Below are 17,176 nucleotides of genomic sequence, written 5' to 3' on the forward strand. Positions count from 1 at the left end.
GGGAGGTGACCTACATGGCACAGCAGACCTCTCCTGTCCACTGCTCCCCTCAGCAGTGTATTTCAGTCACTCCACCTGTTCTACTTCCCACTCTGTCTCTGGTGAATCCCCTCACTACCAAGTACCTCTGGCCTACACTCCAGCTCTTGTATGCAAAAATTAATGAATCTTTAAAAAAACATGCAGACTCCTAAATTCCACCAAAACCCTAAACTGTAGAATCCAAAAATATGTATTTAAACTGGTAATTTGTTTCTATGCACACTAAAATTTAAGAAACACTACAGCTGACCCTTGAACAACACAGGTTTGAACTGTGTGGGTCCAGTCACTGATGTAAACTTATCATATCAATAAATACAGTACTGTAAATATAGTCTCTCTTCCTTATGATTTTTAAAATAATTTTCTCTACCTTACTTCACTTAAAAAAGTGTACACACACACACATATATACATAAAATACATACACAACATATATGTTAATGAGCTGTTTGTTGTTAACAGTAAGGCCTTCCAGTTAAGAGCAGGCTATTAACAATTAAGGTCTGGGGGAGCAAAAACTTATATTGCAATTCAGTGTCCCCTACCCTGCACATTATTCAAGGGTGCAAGTAACATCAATATCTCCACATCCTATCAGTGACCAAAGTAGTAACTGACGTTAAAGAGAAGTTAAATTAAGAGCAATGTCTTTTCCATAATTTTATAAACTCCCTTCCCACAAAGAAAACTTTTTATATATTCACAAAGGTGTTTTGTTGTTAGAATGTCCATGTTTACTTTGAAGCACATACCATTTTTGTGGAAGAAACCAGTAAACGTAAGCTGCAGATGAGCTGACAAGCTGAACAAAACAAATAAAAAAATGTTATTAGTTTAATGCTCTATAATAAATAGCCTAGACTTTAAAATTTAACATTGGTATCAAAGCTACTTCAGCTAATTTATAAATCTTTTTTCTTCATTCTTAACTGCTATACATGCTATATAGGCTCCATGCCTTCCCCATTGAGTATTAAATCCCAAATAATGTCTACGCATGTAATTAAATAACGAAAAACCACCACACACAGAAATAAAAAGTCAAGAAAAGACCACTAATCAGAAAAGACCACTAAATAAAAGGCAAGATAATTTACTGTGCTTTAGTGTTTTAATCTATAAAATGGGCAGATTTCCCTTTTTACCCCTCAAAAGAAAATTTTCGTAAGGGTAGCTGAATAAAATGCAAACACGTTTTAATAGTTTAAGGCAATGGAAATTCAATTTACTGAAATGATGCAGAACCATCACTTTCTATTGCTAAGTGAAACCCAATACAGATTTGTAATTTACTGTTTCAACAAGTCATTTTTCTTTTTAGTTTTAGAAGCAATGAAAAAAGGAAAAGGTAACAAACTACAGTGATCCCTGTTTTGAAAAATATCTACTAACAATGGAAAAACTATTAAGATGTATAAACAGAAACAGACTTTTGTAGTACCTTTAAACTACAAAAGAGAACAATCTATCTGTTGATCAGGAGTCATAACTTTGCAGAACATAGTTTCTGTTGTGGTATTTAAACAGACACCAGATGACAGAGGGCTCCATACGCCAAAGATGGCAGGGAAAGAGAGAAGTACTGATCCTTTACTTGAGAAATTTACATAAAGAATGAGAAATTTAGCATAAAGAATGAAAGTAAACAGTAGTTAGTTAAAGGTCAGTAAAGAGTGTGCTTTTTAATGGTGATGATACAGGCATTTTTATAATCAGGAAAAGTTATATAAAGATATTGAGGCAACAGAGTTTTAGGAAGCAACTCATGATTGAAAAAGAGGTTTAGCCTTGTAACTTTGCCTGGACTCCTTTTTCTTAGAGAAGAGCTGAACAAGATATTTCAACAGAGATATGAGGATGCAGTATACCTTCTCAGTGCAATAAGCCATGGCACTGTTTAATAAGAAATACAGGGTGAGGGCAAAAAAAGGCATTTTTAAAGCCTGTGCTAAGAATATGCTAGGCTATCACAAAACAGCAAGATGACTAGTGAAGAGTAGAAATGTAAGGGTCCAAGCAGAGTTAGAAGGCATAAATAAGAGGGGAAAAAAAACTAAGAATAACTATAAAAGTATCAGCAAAATGTATCCTGGGAGTCATGAAAACAGATAATTCATGTATATTACTCATTTTCTAAAATGAATCAGATACATTTTAAAAAGATTTGGAGTGGGGAAGGGGATGGAGGATGACTATAAAAGGAACATGAGGATATTTTTAAGATTTTTTATCTTGATGTAATGGTTATTACCTGACTGCATGCATTTGTCAAAACTCAGCATTACACACCAAAAGGAGTGACAGTGACTACACATAATTCATACCAAACAAGCAAACAAAAAACATTAAGAGGATCTAATGTGAAGTCACCCAAAGGAACTTTTCAAGATGATGGAAATGTTCTACTTCTTTTTGTGGTTATGGCTATGCATATATATGTATTTGTCAAAACTCAAGCCATATACTTAAGGTGGGTATTTTTAATTAAACATTAAATTATACCCAAAGCTGATTTTTTTTTTTTTTTTTAAACAAAGAATTTGTAGCTTTTTTTTTTTTTTTTTAAAGATTATTTATTTATTTATACAAGCACTGGGTACAGTCAGAAGCGTGGGAAGGTGAGAGAATTCACCAGAGCCAGAGCGGGGAGCAGAGCAGGCAGAAGGACCGAAGTACACTGCTGAGGGGAGCAGCGGGTGGCAGGAGAGGTCTGCGCACCATGTGGGGCCCTCCTCTGGTGGCCTGGGAGCAGCCGGGAATCGAACCGGCGCTGCAGAGGCGGCGGGCAGCTTAGAAACCCAGCGCTCAACCGCTGCGCCACCGGGGGAAGCCCCCAAAGCTGATTTTTAAAGAATTTACCTACCATCTATGAAACGGTAGTATTTTCTTACAAAAATAGGAAAATTTACTAAAAGGGAATATTTTCCTATAAAAATAATTCCACAAATGTCACTGTACAAAGCAGAATTAGTTCAATTCTAGAACTTAACCAAGAAGAATATTCTACAATTTCTAGTCTTAGTGCTTCAGTTAAAGCTACATACCAAATGCTTGTTTATTTTCTTAAAACACCATTTTATAAGATTACTGCTTTCCCCCAATTTTCTGATGAGCCTCTCTCTCAGTGTCAAATCTTTTGCCTAAGTGCTGTCTATGGCTCTATTTCTTTGTATCTCCACTAAAGCCATATGTAAGAGAACATAGTACTAAAACAGAGTCAGAAAATCCAAGTTTGAAATCTGGCTCCAGTTACTAGCTATAACTGATAGCTATAAAAATGAAGAAATAAACTGTCAAGATTGTGAGGCTGGCACAAAAAAAGTATTCATCAAAGTAATCTCTCCCTCTCCTTCAAAGAACCCATCCCCAACCATCCCTGCATTTAACGATCATAGTTTCTGATTTTCCATTCTAAGCACTGGTATTTATCAGTTTTTTTGGTCACTATTTTCCCCCACACACTCATTTTTGACAATCTCCTTATCAATTGATTATTCCCTGGCACCTATCAGTAGCTTACGGCAAGGCATTCAGTAAATGCTTCCCACAAATATAATGATGTCCTCTTAGGGTAATAAGATTTGAAAGGTCAGGAATCATGACCTATTACACTGTGGTACTTATGTTTTACATTGTTTTTATGGGGAATATAATTCTAAGGTCCAACTATGAAATGCCAGAAACATCTTGCATTGATTTACCCTGAAAATATTTTGTTAGTGTTACTCAAAATACAGCCTGCAAACTGAGATTCATTCGGGAAAACTGGTATCATTCCACAACAAGGTAAGATATTGAGAATTAAGACATTTGAAATTATACAGGAACTTAACAATGTATAACATCCCAGCAAGTGACCAATATATAAAGCATCAGTCTACAAAATACCACAAATTAAGAAAAATGTCTTTCACCACAAATAATTTGAGGTAGTTTTAAATGGTTTATTATACTTTAAATGAGAAAGTCAGCACATTCAGCCATCATTTTAACATTGTTTGAGAAAAGGAATTCCAAATTTAAAATTTTAATTAACCAACTTAAATAACCAGGGATGAGATTTCCTATGCACAATTCTACTCCTCCTCCCCTCCTAGAAATAAATACTGATATGTACCTAGAATAAACTTTAACAATGAGGTTAAGTTGATCTCCACAGCTGGCTCCATCTAGCGGAAAAGGTAGTTTTCCTTCCCTTCCTTATTTATACTCTTCCCTCTCTTGTGCTTACTACAGCCACATCTTAATTGGTTAAGATGGATTGGAAGGGAAGGAAAAGAACCATATAGGGCTGGTTAGGCCTATTTGATTTTAGGCTACATAATATCTAGCTGAGCTATCAGGATAAGGTATGAAATAAGGATTTGGTTCATCTATGTAAGGTGTTCCCTATCCAGGTCTTTTGAGAAAGCAAGCACTAGTGCAATAGGAAACTAGATGGAGAACTTTTTGTAGCAAGAGTAGAAGCACAAACATCTGACAATGCTGAAGGAGTCTTTAGAATGAGACTAAGTAAATTTAACCTCATAAGGGACTAACATTTTGAAATGAGATTCAAGTAAGAAACTCTAATTTTAAGAACAGCCAGACCCCACACAGGGATCAACGTTTTTATGCTGAAGACAGACCAAGATTAGTACCCCTAAATTGCATACAATAATCTGACAGTAGCAGGTATAAGGTTTCACTTCCAGGGTCATGGCTGTCTTTCCTCATAACAGAACAAGATGAGTAACTTGACACCTCTAATGCTAGATGTTAGTTATCTAAGTTTTCTTATACATTTAATGATATGATGTACAATGCTGAAGAACTGGTGACGACATAAAGCTCATTATTCCGGAATTCAATACCTCAAAATAGAGAATTCAGACACATGGACAGGAACATTTTGTAATAACAAAACAAAGTTGAGAGAGAAAAAGGTCCATTACATAAAAATGAATCACTTTTCAGGAGTATTATAGACAAAGCATAATGGAATTATTATATAAGCAAAGATTAAAGAGGAAGGAACATCTTTAGAATTTGTCCTTAGATTTTAAGAATCAAATATGCTCAGTGATGACTGTTAAGGCACCTTCAGGAATGTAGTGTGTACACAAAGGTTTATTGCCCAAATTCTGAAGAAGAAAATTTGAAACTCAAATGTGAAAAAATTCTGATCTGAAAACAACTTCAAAATTTAGTCATAAAAGGATTGTTAAAAAAATTAAGGGAGGGCCTCCCCGGTGGCGCAGCGGTTGAGCGCTGGGTTGCGAAGCTGCCTGCGGCCTCTGCGGCGCCGGTTCGATCCCCGGCTGCTCCCCGGCCACCGGAGGAGGATCCCACATGGTGCGCAGACCTCTCCTGCCACCCGCTGCTCCCCTCAGCAGTGTACTTCAGTCCCTCTGCCTGCTCTGCTCCCCACTCTGGCTCTGGTGAATTCTCTCACCCTCCCGCGCTTCTGACTGTACCCAGTGCATGTATAAACAAAACAAACAAACAAATGTAATAAATAAATAAAAACATGCCTCTATAAAAAAAAAAAAAAGTAAAAAAAAAAAGAATATATATGTTTAAAAAAAAAAAAAATTAAGGGAGGTCCTCCCTGGTGGCACAAGGGTTAAGACACAACCTATGAAGCTAACTGCAGCCACTGCAGCACGAGTTTGATCCTCAGCCAGGGAGCTACCCACATGGTGCAGCAGACCTATCTTGACTCACCCGCTGCTCCCCTCAGCAGTGTATTTCAGTTAGTCTGCCTGTTCTGTTTCCCACTTTATCTCTGGTGAATCTTCTCACCGCCCCCCCCACCCCCCCCCCCACACCTCTGGCCTATACTCCAGCTCTTGTATGCATTTAAAAAAAAAAAAAACCTTAGGGCCTCCCCGGTGGCGCAGAGGTTGAGCGCTGGGTTGTGAAGCTGCCCACAGCCTCTGCAGCGCTGGTTCGATCCCTGGCTGCTCCCCGGCCAGCGGAGGAGGGTTCCACATGGCGCGCAGACCTCTCCTGCCGCCCGCTGCTCCCCTCAGCAGTGTACTTCGGTCCCTCTGCCTGCTCTGCTCCCTGCTCTGACTCTGGTGAATTCTCTCACCCTCCCGCGCTTCTGACTGTACCCAGTGCTTATATAAATAAATAAATAAATAAATCTTTCAAAAAAAAAAAAAAACCCTTAAAAAAAAAGGGAAGAGTAAAACATCAGATCTTATTAATGGTAGAAAAGATAAATAATTAAAGCAGCAATATGGAGTTTAAAAAATATGGTTTAATATGAAAAAGGAAAGGGTAGGGAAACCTACTAATACAATACAGCTATTTAATTTATCGCTCTTTACAGGATAAAGAAAAACACTTAGTATAATGTCTGGGACATAGTACACTATGAAAATGGGAATCCCAGGGGAAAAAAAAAGATGGAAACTGTTCTGTAACAGTTTCTGAAAACAGAAAGATATTTAGAAAAAGGAATGTTTAGAAAAGATTAGTAATACAAAATTTTAGATTGTTAATAACAGTAATAGCACTTTACCTCACCAACCCACCAAAAACAAGAAGCGTGAAAATATCTCTAGTATATATTCTAGTTAGGTAGCTTTTGAGAGGATATCCCCAGCACCAGAATGGAAGAAGATTAAGAGGAAGAGAGAAGACAATTCGCTTCTCATCATCCCTGCGAATTACTTTTAGAAGCAACTTTAATTTGGAAATCTTTTCTTGCTACTTCTCTAGTCAGGAGCTAGAGACTTAATTACAGAACTGGCAGGATTAGTAACACAAAGACTCTTTAAAGTCTGCTAGGATGAAAAACTACATTACTTATCCTACTTTATTAAACAGGATAAATTATTGGAATTCATTCTAATAACCATGGTTTTTGTAAAAAACTAAAATAAATTAAAAAGCCCACAATAACTGGAGTGACAGAAACAAGAACTAGAGAAGACAGGATATAAGATGTTGTATCCAATATTCTAAAAGAAAATATCTTAAATATACATAATCATACCAAAAAAGGAGAAACATCAGTAGAAACCTAGGCACTAGCGGTGCAACTGCTATAAATTTCTGAAATTTGCTTATTGGTTTGAAGTCTTCAGAAGACACTCTTCAAGAAAAGAAACAATTTTCATAGATTATCACTGAGTTTTAAAGTTACAAATGACAATTTTGGTCACTGTCATGCGTTAACTGATACAATTGAAAAAATTAAAACTATGAATGTCCCATGTTTTTCCTTTTTCAATCAGCTCCTTCTCCTCATGAATGTCCATCATTATGACCAGTAAGAGAACTATAGTTCTTTAATACTTTTTTTTTTTTATAGAGGCATGTTTTATTTATTTATTTGTTTGTTTGTTTTTTTTGTTTATACATGCACTGGGTACAGTCAGAAGCGCGGGAGGGTGAGAGAATTCACCAGAGCTAGAGCGGGGAGCAGAGCAGGCAGAAGGACCGAAGTACACTGCTGAGGGAAGCAGCGGGCAGCAGGAGAGGTCTGCGCGCCATGTGGGACTCTCCTCCAGTGGCCGGGGAGCAGCCAGGGATCGAACCGTCGCTGCAGAGGCTGCGGGCAGCTTCACAACCCAGCGCTCAACCGCTGCGCCACCGGGGAGGCCCAGAACTATAGTTCTTTAGATCTTATAGATCTAAAGTATAAAACAAAGGATCCAGGAACATCAATTTCATTTTACAGAGATAAAACAGGAATTTAATTTGGTTTATAAATCACTACATTGTTATAAATAGGTCAGGTGTTCGACCTAGCTTTCGAGCTATAGTACTATGGATTTTTATGTTTCTTGATAATGCTCTGGAAGTCTAGAGAACGAAGTACTTTTGTTGGGAGTGTAGACATTACAACTTTGAAGTGCTGGGGGAAAAAACCCCGCGTGAGTATCAATGGAAGACTCCCAAATCTTAGCCCTTTTACAGATCCAGGATCAAACTAAGCTAAGAGATCTCTATATCTGAGATGAACAGAAGAGCAATATATTATAGACAGGAATGAGATTACTTTTTTGGGGATACAATTTTAAGATTTTAACTTGAACTAACTGATGTCATGGAACAATAAAGATTTTGTTTGGTTTTGTAATAAGAGAATTTGAACACAGATTTTATAAACAAAGTCTTATAGTGCTGGCATTATATACTGATGCTAGGGAATCTCACAATCCAATATGACAATTTTAGTAGAGCAAGAGGATTATACCTAATTTAAGATGAGAAATACACTGAAGTAATTGAATATAAACTTGGGGTAAACATAAAATAAAGCAATTTCCTAATTCATTCAAATGATTCCAGGAGTAACACTAAAACATTCATAAAGCTCTTGAAAGCTTTATTAACTCACGGCTCCTAAAGATTGAAAAGGTGGTCTTTCAAAATTACAAGAAGGAATTCTACGAAAGACTCTAACACTCTGCAAATTGATTAACAACATCTCTGTTACAGTATTGGTCTAGCTGTTAAACACTCTGGGTCAAAAGGACCAAAAACACTAGGTGAATTATTATTCAGAGAGAAATGACCAGTATAGTCTATCTCCCACACAACAGACATTCTAAGGGAAGCTCCGTAGTTTTTATTGAAGTCAACTTCACAATGAGACAACAGGAGGGGTAAGCAGTGATGAAAATGAAACTTTTATGGGGAAGATGAAGAAAAGGGTCAAGTTTTCTTCTTGGTTTATTCTTCCTTCTCACATAAACTCTGAAAGTGGTTATTTTCAGAAGAAAAATAGGGAGGTCAAATCAAGCTGACTACAGCTTACATTTTAAGTAAAAAAAAAAAAGTCCCTGAGAATCCCAAGAGTTTTGTGCAGGGTAGGTGACCAGACAAGGATAGAGAGTAGAAAGTCAAGGACAGAATAGTGTGCATAAAGGAGAAATATTCTCAGTCCTATATTGCCTATGAGGTACTCCATGGGCAATAGTAGACTAGGTAAAGATTTGGTATCTTAGGGCCTCCTGGTGGCGCAGCGGTTGAGCGCTGGGTTGCGAAGCTGCCCGCAGCCTCTGCAGCGCCAGTTCGATCCCCGGCTGCTCCCGGGCCAGCGGAGGAGGGTCCCACGTGGTGCACAGACCTCTCCTGCCGCCCTCAGCAGTGTACTTCGGTCCTTCTGCCTGCTCTGCTCCCCACTCTGGCTCTGGTGAATTCTCTCACCCTCCCGTGCTTCTGACTGTACCCAGTGCTTGTATAAATAAATAAACAAATCTTTAAAAAAAAAAAAAAAGATTTGGTACCTTAGCTATCAGAATGGACTGTTGAAGTGTATTTACAAGCCAGGCATAAAAGACATGGAAATATAAATTACACTTCAATTCCATGGGATCTCAAGATATAAAATTTAAAATTTGATTTTATAATTAAAGTAAAACTAACCTTATTTAAGAGTCAAGCCTAAACTGCAAAGGTAACATATTTTGCTTATCACTAAAGCAAGGTACCATAAATGAAGCATCATTAAGCCACTACATATCCTATCTAAATTAGTAAAATGTGATTTTAACCTTAAAGATAAAAACACACTGCAACAATTTTTCAAATTTCATTTTTAAAAAGACTGGTATTTTCAATTCTGTATTCTCCCTAAAAGTAGTCAGTGAATGAACACATACCATCCAAGTTCTTTTCTTTTTAGAGCAGTATTAACTTACTTTAGTTTACATATCAAAGAATAAACGGAAGCCTATGTCTAAGAATGAACAGAGTGCCTAATGTAGACAGATATTAAGCCAATCAGAACTTTAGTTCTGGGTATCATAATGAAAACATACAGTAAGTAGATTCTATCTAAAGGATCAAGTTTCTGAAACTACTAGAATAAACATATTTGCCTAAAAGATGTAAAGGTGGAGAAAAAGAGACCCTTTCTCACAAGATTTGAAGATAATTGCTTAGAAGAGATGTGATGCTGTTGAGTATCTGGCACAGCACCTAACTCTGTATGTACATCATGAATGAGTCTCCACTCCTTAAATAAGGTAATATGATTAATACGAACTGCAAAAATTACAGGAACTGACTCAAAATCCAAGAAATTGGTAAGAGATGAATAAAAATGAAGACAAATGCCATAGAAAACAAGTGAGCCCCCATTATTGGAGGCATTCAAGAGGATGCTTAAGGATTCTCTCAGAGGTGCTACACAAAGTAATTCCTGATTTGTGTATGAGTCTGGACCAACTGACTTCCAAGATTCCTTCCGACTCCTTACATTGAGCAGCTCACTAGAGAAATGATCACTTTATTTTTTCCTCTTTCCTCAAGTATGTCACTTAATGTATACTGATAGGTTATCTTACCTATGAGATTCTTGCTCTCCTTTCATTTTCTCTACTTTTGATAACATATCATCAACTTTAAATGTTTTCCTGGAAGAAACAGATAAACAAAATAATCACTTCTCAACTGGGAAAAACAAACATTAAACTTTATTGTCACACTATTAGGCAAGCAGGAAATCTATTTTTGTGAAGAAAATTATGGATGGTTAGCCCTAATAGTATATATTATTGAAATGTTGTAATACAGCATTCAAATCTTGAAGTCCCCACCTGAAACACTAACTTTTCCATGAAATATTTTGTAATTATTCCCAAACCATAGTGATGTCTCCTTACCCATGGTACTTGCTAATATTTATTTTGACATTTAGTCTCCTACATGTGAAATTTGTGCAACTATTTCTCCTACTAGAGTATAAGCTCGTGAAGGGCAGAGATTGCTTTTCTTCAAGCAAAGTCACAAAGCATAGTGCCTTATACTTAGGTATTCCATCATATGTTGGACTGGCTCAAACAAATGCAAATTTAGTATATTTTGGAATATGCATACTCTATTAAGTAACCTGACAAATATATACACTAGCAATATTACAGAGATACTCTATTGATATAAAACATATCTGAAGTTAATAAAATATCCTCAAAGATTATTAGCAATGCTGGAGTTAAATGATACATCGTAATGTACTTATTTCTCAAAAGCAACTACTACACCCAGCAACTAACAGAAAAATCTCAGTAGAAAAATGTTAATACAAGTATACTGCAGTAAAATACTGATAGGAAAAGCAGAACTGATATAATCTGTATTTCCAGTGAATAAATAGCTTTTATTCACAAAAGATCTCAAAAACAAATTAAAAATAACTTCTCTCTTTACCTTTAGAGTTACTGAAAACTTCAACATTACAAATTTTATCTAAGAGAGCAGAGTAAGAAGGACTTTATTTTAGGATGGTAAATAAACTTTCAATCTCCACAGATAAGAGAGAAGAAAGAAGAAAAATACATGATTCTTTTAGGTTAGTTACTAAGAACTTTTCTGTCTAAATACTGAAATATGTTACTGAGGGTCGTAAAGTTGCCAGAAACTTTTAGTATGTTTATCTTTATGCAACGATTAAGAAGAAATCCTATCTGTAGGAAGGAAGAAAAGACTAAGTCACAAGATTCATCTCTTCCAACATTTAGGAGTTATACACAGAAGAAGTGCGTTAGGGGAATTGAATGTTAACAATCATTTGAAATCAGTTAAGATCCTAAGGGCAATCCAGCCTTCTTTAGGAAAAACTGTTAAGATTTACACAAAAGTAGGGCCTCCCTGGTGGCGCAGGGGTTAAAGACAGCGCTCGCCAGCCACTGAAGCACAAGTTTGATCCCCAAGGCACAGCAGACTTCTCCTGTCTTGCCCGCTGCTCTCCTCAGCAGTGGATTTCAGTAGATCTGCCTGTTCTGCTCCCCACTCTCTCAGGTGAATCCTCTCACCCTACACCCCCCCCCCCACACCTCTGGTCTACACCCCAGTTCTTGTGTGCATAAATAAATCTTAAAAAAAAAATTTTCTTAAAAAAAAAAATACATATATATAAAAGTAGTCCCTCCCAAAACAACATGCATTTGTTTCTTTAGAAAGTTACTGATACAATAGCTCAGATTTAACAAAGGATATAGTTATCAAAAGGTCACCAAAAAGGAGACTATTTTAAAAATCCAGGAAATTTTCTTGGAAGAATTCAGAAACAGCTTAGATGACACCTATTAAAATGGATTCAATAAAACATGCCCTCCTTCCTCACCATTTTTCTATTGTGTCAATGAAGTGTTAGCCTGTAGAATTTGAGTATCTCCATGAAAACTAAAGTGTAAGACGAGTTTAATAGTACAACAAACCTTATGACTTAAAAGGGAATGATGTTCATTCCAACAACGGGTATTATTGTAATAGTAAATAAGGAGTTCTGAAAATGTTTTGTGCAAAGGGACAGTACCAAAAGCAATTTATTAAAAAGCGTTCCTCAAACATTTTGAACGAAGATCATAATTCCTAGGCTAAATTCACTACCATCCAAAGTCACCAACTACTTTGAAGAGGACAGCAACTCAGTTCAAGACATAAGCTGTGGTATAATTTGTTAAAAATTAGTCTTAATAGCTTCTATAAGTCAGGCATGTAACAAGAATTAAGTGATTCCTAATGCATTTTTGTATGGAAACAAATTAAGAAGGATTTGTATGTTTCTTGGATAACAAATTGCTTCAAACTCCCCCAAAAGACAGTATTTTACCTGAAGGGCAATAAATTAAGAATGAGTTTTTATAATCAAGCTTTTTATATTGCCTCCACCTGTAAGCAGTCAACAGAAACATTCCACAATAAGACAGTCAAATAGTCTAATAAATAACAGAAAAATGATGAACTTAGATTTTAAATATATTTTTATTCATTTATAAATTCAAATTTACTTTGAAATAAAGTAATGACTTTTAAATTAAAATCAGCCAGCAGCCTAGATGGTAACTCAACTGACCATCCATATTGAAAATGCTAAAGAAAAAAGTTAAGCACTATTCAATAAACTCTCCCAGTTTTTAAGACTAAATCAAGAGTCAGCAAACAATGCGCATTGGGCCAAATCTGGACTGTCTCGTTTTTGTATAGCTCATGAGCTAAGAATGGTTTTACTGATAAACAGTTGTAATTTGATGATAGAAGACACTAACTCTAAACCCCAAGTAAGCTAAATGTTATCTCCCCGGCAAAAATACAAGAATCTCACACATCTTACTAGTACCTGTATTACAAAACATTGTAGTCTATTACATTTTAAATTTCATCAGTTAAAAAAATGTGTGGACAGTTGTTTTCTCTCTCTTTGCATAAATCAAATAATGGACAGGTAAATAGCTGGCAAATTTTATTCTGTTGCCTAATCCATCACCTCCTTAATTTAAGCATTTGGCAAGTTCTACCTAGTAAATGCAATCTCTCTCAATTAGGTAAGATTACCAGAAAACAAATACTTTTAACATTTCAGTCCCTCAAAACACACCTACATATATAGCTACAAAACTAAAATGGTTTGCTATAGCAAACATGATGTCTACTTAGTAACCAAGAATCTCCAAAGGAGTTTAGTTTCAAAGTCTATTGAGAATAACTTGATGGCTGCACTGAGTCAAGACTCTAGCAATACCAAAAGCTTCACAGAAAACGTTCCCTCCCTTAAAGTTGTTCACTTGATATGCTCAGTAAATAGTCCCACGTGTAGGATAAGAAACTACCATTTTATCATTACATATGGTTAAATATTACAAGGCAAAAATAAGCTGTCCCACTAGATGAATTAAGACTTTTTGTCTTTTAAGGACATTCATCCTATTGACTTCCAAAGTATCTCCCCTTTACTAAGATCTAAACTTAGATCTTAAATAGGTGAAAATTTCAGAATTGATGATTACAGAAGGGAATTCTTTATCGTAACACATGTAAGAAATATTCAAAAATTAGCTTAAATTTACGTATCTACCATAATTCCCCTGCAGCCTCTTTAGTAAATTTACAAATCCTCAATTTCCATCAAACTTGAAAATAACCAGTAGCACGTGTAGGAACAAGTCAGTAAAATCACTTCATTCACTGCTCTACTATCAGAAGAAAATGCGTATAGACAGGAGCTTACAAAAATGATACCACTAAAAACAACACTGCAACCACTTTTTCACTTCAGTTTTGTATTTAATCTTTAACCTGAAATAGGATTGAAACAAAATTTTGACATGGTTTGATCAACTTGAAATAAGATTCATAAATTGTACCTTTTGATGTTTGTTCTGGAGTTTCGATGAGACATGTACGTAAGAGTTCTGTGCAAAAATATTGGCTATAAAAAAAGTCATAAAAAATAATTAAACAGATGAAATTCTAAGAAAAATACTATTGATGAATTATTTTGATTACTTACCGCAATAAGATTTCGAGTTCGAAGAAATCTATAGATCTGCGTTGGTTCTAGGTAACAGGAAACAAATCCAAACATTACCTACATTTGCTTATTACTGAAGGTGCCAAGCAAATACCAATAGTCTATATTTTCCAACACAGTCTATATTTTAACCACCATAAACCCATCACCTATTGTGGAAATCAAATATTAAATACTTACACCCAGAAAATTAGTATGCACCGTGAAATCAAAAGACATTGAATTCATGACATACGTTCATAACATTCATTTACATTTATTTAAATTTAAGGTTACAAGCCTGTTCTTAAATTTGGCATTTCTAAATAGCTATTTTTTAAACTAGTATGTATGCAGAACTGAAAATAAGTCGCTATTCATGTACTTTCACTAATTTATACATGCTATTTATACACCAGCTTGCAAAAAGTAGCTAACTGAGGTAGCTGGATTTAGCAAAAGAATTGATTGCTGATGTCAAATAACAAAATGAATTTTCACTTTTTAATTGGCCTTTTTAAAAACTCTGTAATTCAGACAAAATTATTCCCTAGATGTTCTCATACAGATATGAAGTCAGTCAGTATTGAAAATCAGAGATAGAAATTAGTTAAAATTTAATGATTATTTCTAGTTACAGTTTAAGCTGCTATCAATTTTGCACAATGAAAATATTACCTCAATATGTAATTACCACCTCAATACATACTTTTTAAAGTAGTCAACAGTTTCAGTGTTCTAAACGCTGAATTTAGTTATAAAGATTATAAGCAGAAAATATTTTATATACAAACACCGTAGTGCGCATTATAGCAGTAACCTATTAGTATCATGTCTTAAAATACAGCAGTGTAAAATGAGTGAAACATGACTATATTCATTAATACATTAAAGCATATAAACTTCTCAGAAACTAAGTTCCATATTAGGGAAGAGTAAGGTTGTTTTGTGACTTGATCTAGCTCTTAATGACAGTTCACTTCTCCGAGGTATACTCATCAGAACTGCCAAGCAGTTCAAAGTTTCTTGGCGGATTTGTCTTCTCCCAACATTCAGGTTTTTTTTTTTTTTAAATTTCCACTTAATCATCACTTAGTTTAGTTTTGGTTTCATATAAAATAAAGGGAACTATATATATATATAAAATAAAGGGGCAAAAACATGAGTTTATTGTTATCAGGGCGCTTCAATGCACCTATATCCAATTTAAAACCTCTCCATATTTTTGACTGTGTATGAAGCAAAAGAAAGGGAATCTTTCATCTCTCGAGCAAGTTCAATATTCGTTTTACAAAAACTGAAATTCCTTGTATTAAATTTCAATTAGAATTTCATGAAGCACTAAGGAGAGCAAATGATAGAAGGGCATTAAACAATGTAATGCCTCTTTCCAAGCACAGCTGATACCATGCCCTTAACATATGCCACGGTAAAATTGTAAATAAAGACATTGGGTGTTAGAGTCGAGTTTATTCAAGTTTCTGGAGACATTTAGCAATTAAAGATCATCCAAATTATAATACCCACACAAAAGCAGAAAAGAAAACCACCGGGAGATAATATTCAACAGAGAACAGTTGCGACTACTTCTCGTCGTGATGTTTTTGGTAAATTCTATTGTTTGTTTCCAGACACCTTCCTCCCCCTTCCCAAATTAAGTCGTAGTTTTAGCCTAGAAATAGACCTGAAAAACAGATATTGACGTAGGACAAATGTTCCGGAATTAAGACAAGTGCAACGGGCAGAATTCCGGGAGCGGCCCGAGATGCAAAACGCCTCAACGCGCCCGTCTCAGTCGCTGTGTCCCTGAAATGGGTGGATGGCTTTGAAAGGTGTGAGGCACCCAAAGGTGCCATGTTAACAGGCGGCACCGAGTGGGGCTGAGAGCATGTCAGACTAATGACAATTGGGTCGATTTTACCGCATTCATCTCTCCACGGGTTAAATTCTGTTCCTTTTTCAAAACCTACCACCGAAACCCCGTACTTCAGATGGAGTACGAAAGGCATGAAAGAAAGCAAAACTAGTCTTCGGCTCTGACTGCATCCTCAGTCCAACTCCTCACCTAAAAGAAGCCTGCTCCGAACGTGGGGCCCCAAGCCTAACCTCTAGCGCCAATGTCCGGGAGTCCAGCACCTCACCGGGACCCCCGATCCCGGCGCCCGCAGAGGCCCCACACTTCGGGCCCCCCGGGCCGCAGCCCCTGGAGGCGCAGCAGCCCCCTCCCTCAATTCCTCCCTCCACTCCCAGATCAAGTCGACTCCCGGGGAGGCAGGGGGCCCGGCGCGAGCGTCCCGTCCCCCGACGCCCTCCAAGCTGCCGGCACACTCACTCTCAAAGGCCTGGAGGAAAAGCTCGTGGTCAGCCTGGACGTGCTCCATTTTCGGCTTCTTCACCGGTAACACCGCCGCCCCCGCCGCGGCCGCCGCGGAGGAGGAGGAGGAGGCCGAGTAACTGCCGCCGCCTCCACAGCCCCCGCCGCCGGATTTGCCGCCCGCCGCCGTCGCCGCAGCCACCGCCGCCGAACCCCCGAAGCCGCCTCCCCCGGACCCCGCGCTGGGCCCCGAGCCGCCCCCTCCCCCACCGCCGTGCTTCTGAGGCGCCATCGCGGTTCCTGCCTCCTCCCCCCGCCAGCTACCGCCGGGCGGCCCGGGAGAGTAGGCGCCTGCAATACCAACCGCTCGCCCCAGCAGGCTCCGGCGGACCGAGGGGGGAAGGAGGAGAGAGGGGAGGAGAGGGGAAGGGAAGGGAGGAGGAGAGGAGGGAAGGAGGGAGGAAAAAAAAAGTGTCTCCTCCTGAGAGCCCCGGTTCGCTCCGGAGGCTGCTCACCCTACCCTGGCCTCGCTCCGCCCACTTCCCCCGCCCGGCGCTCTGATTGGCCGGCGGGTGCGCGCG

General features: G+C 37.6%; 1 protein-coding gene across 2 annotated transcripts in view; it reads right to left on the bottom strand.

Annotated features, from left to right (window-relative positions):
* Positions 1-16,887, bottom strand: part of SUZ12 (SUZ12 polycomb repressive complex 2 subunit) — a gene marked incomplete at both ends in the record, with an annotated part of 42,450 nt that extends 25,563 nt beyond the window's left edge. The window contains 5 exons of one of the 2 annotated variants that reach the window (XM_084237519.1): positions 798-847; positions 10,338-10,406; positions 14,136-14,200; positions 14,282-14,328; positions 16,614-16,887. In XM_084237519.1, the coding sequence (XP_084093645.1) occupies positions 798-847; positions 10,338-10,406; positions 14,136-14,200; positions 14,282-14,328; positions 16,614-16,887 (505 nt within the window). The remainder of the gene's footprint in view (positions 1-797; positions 848-10,337; positions 10,407-14,135; positions 14,201-14,281; positions 14,329-16,613) is intronic. The other variant, XM_084237520.1, reaches the window with a different exon arrangement.
* Positions 16,888-17,176: the final 289 nt, after the last annotated feature.

The sequence above is a fragment of the Talpa europaea genome (assembly GCF_964194135.1).
Source record: "Talpa europaea genome assembly, chromosome: 7".
NCBI classification, from domain to species: domain Eukaryota; kingdom Metazoa; phylum Chordata; class Mammalia; order Eulipotyphla; family Talpidae; genus Talpa; species Talpa europaea.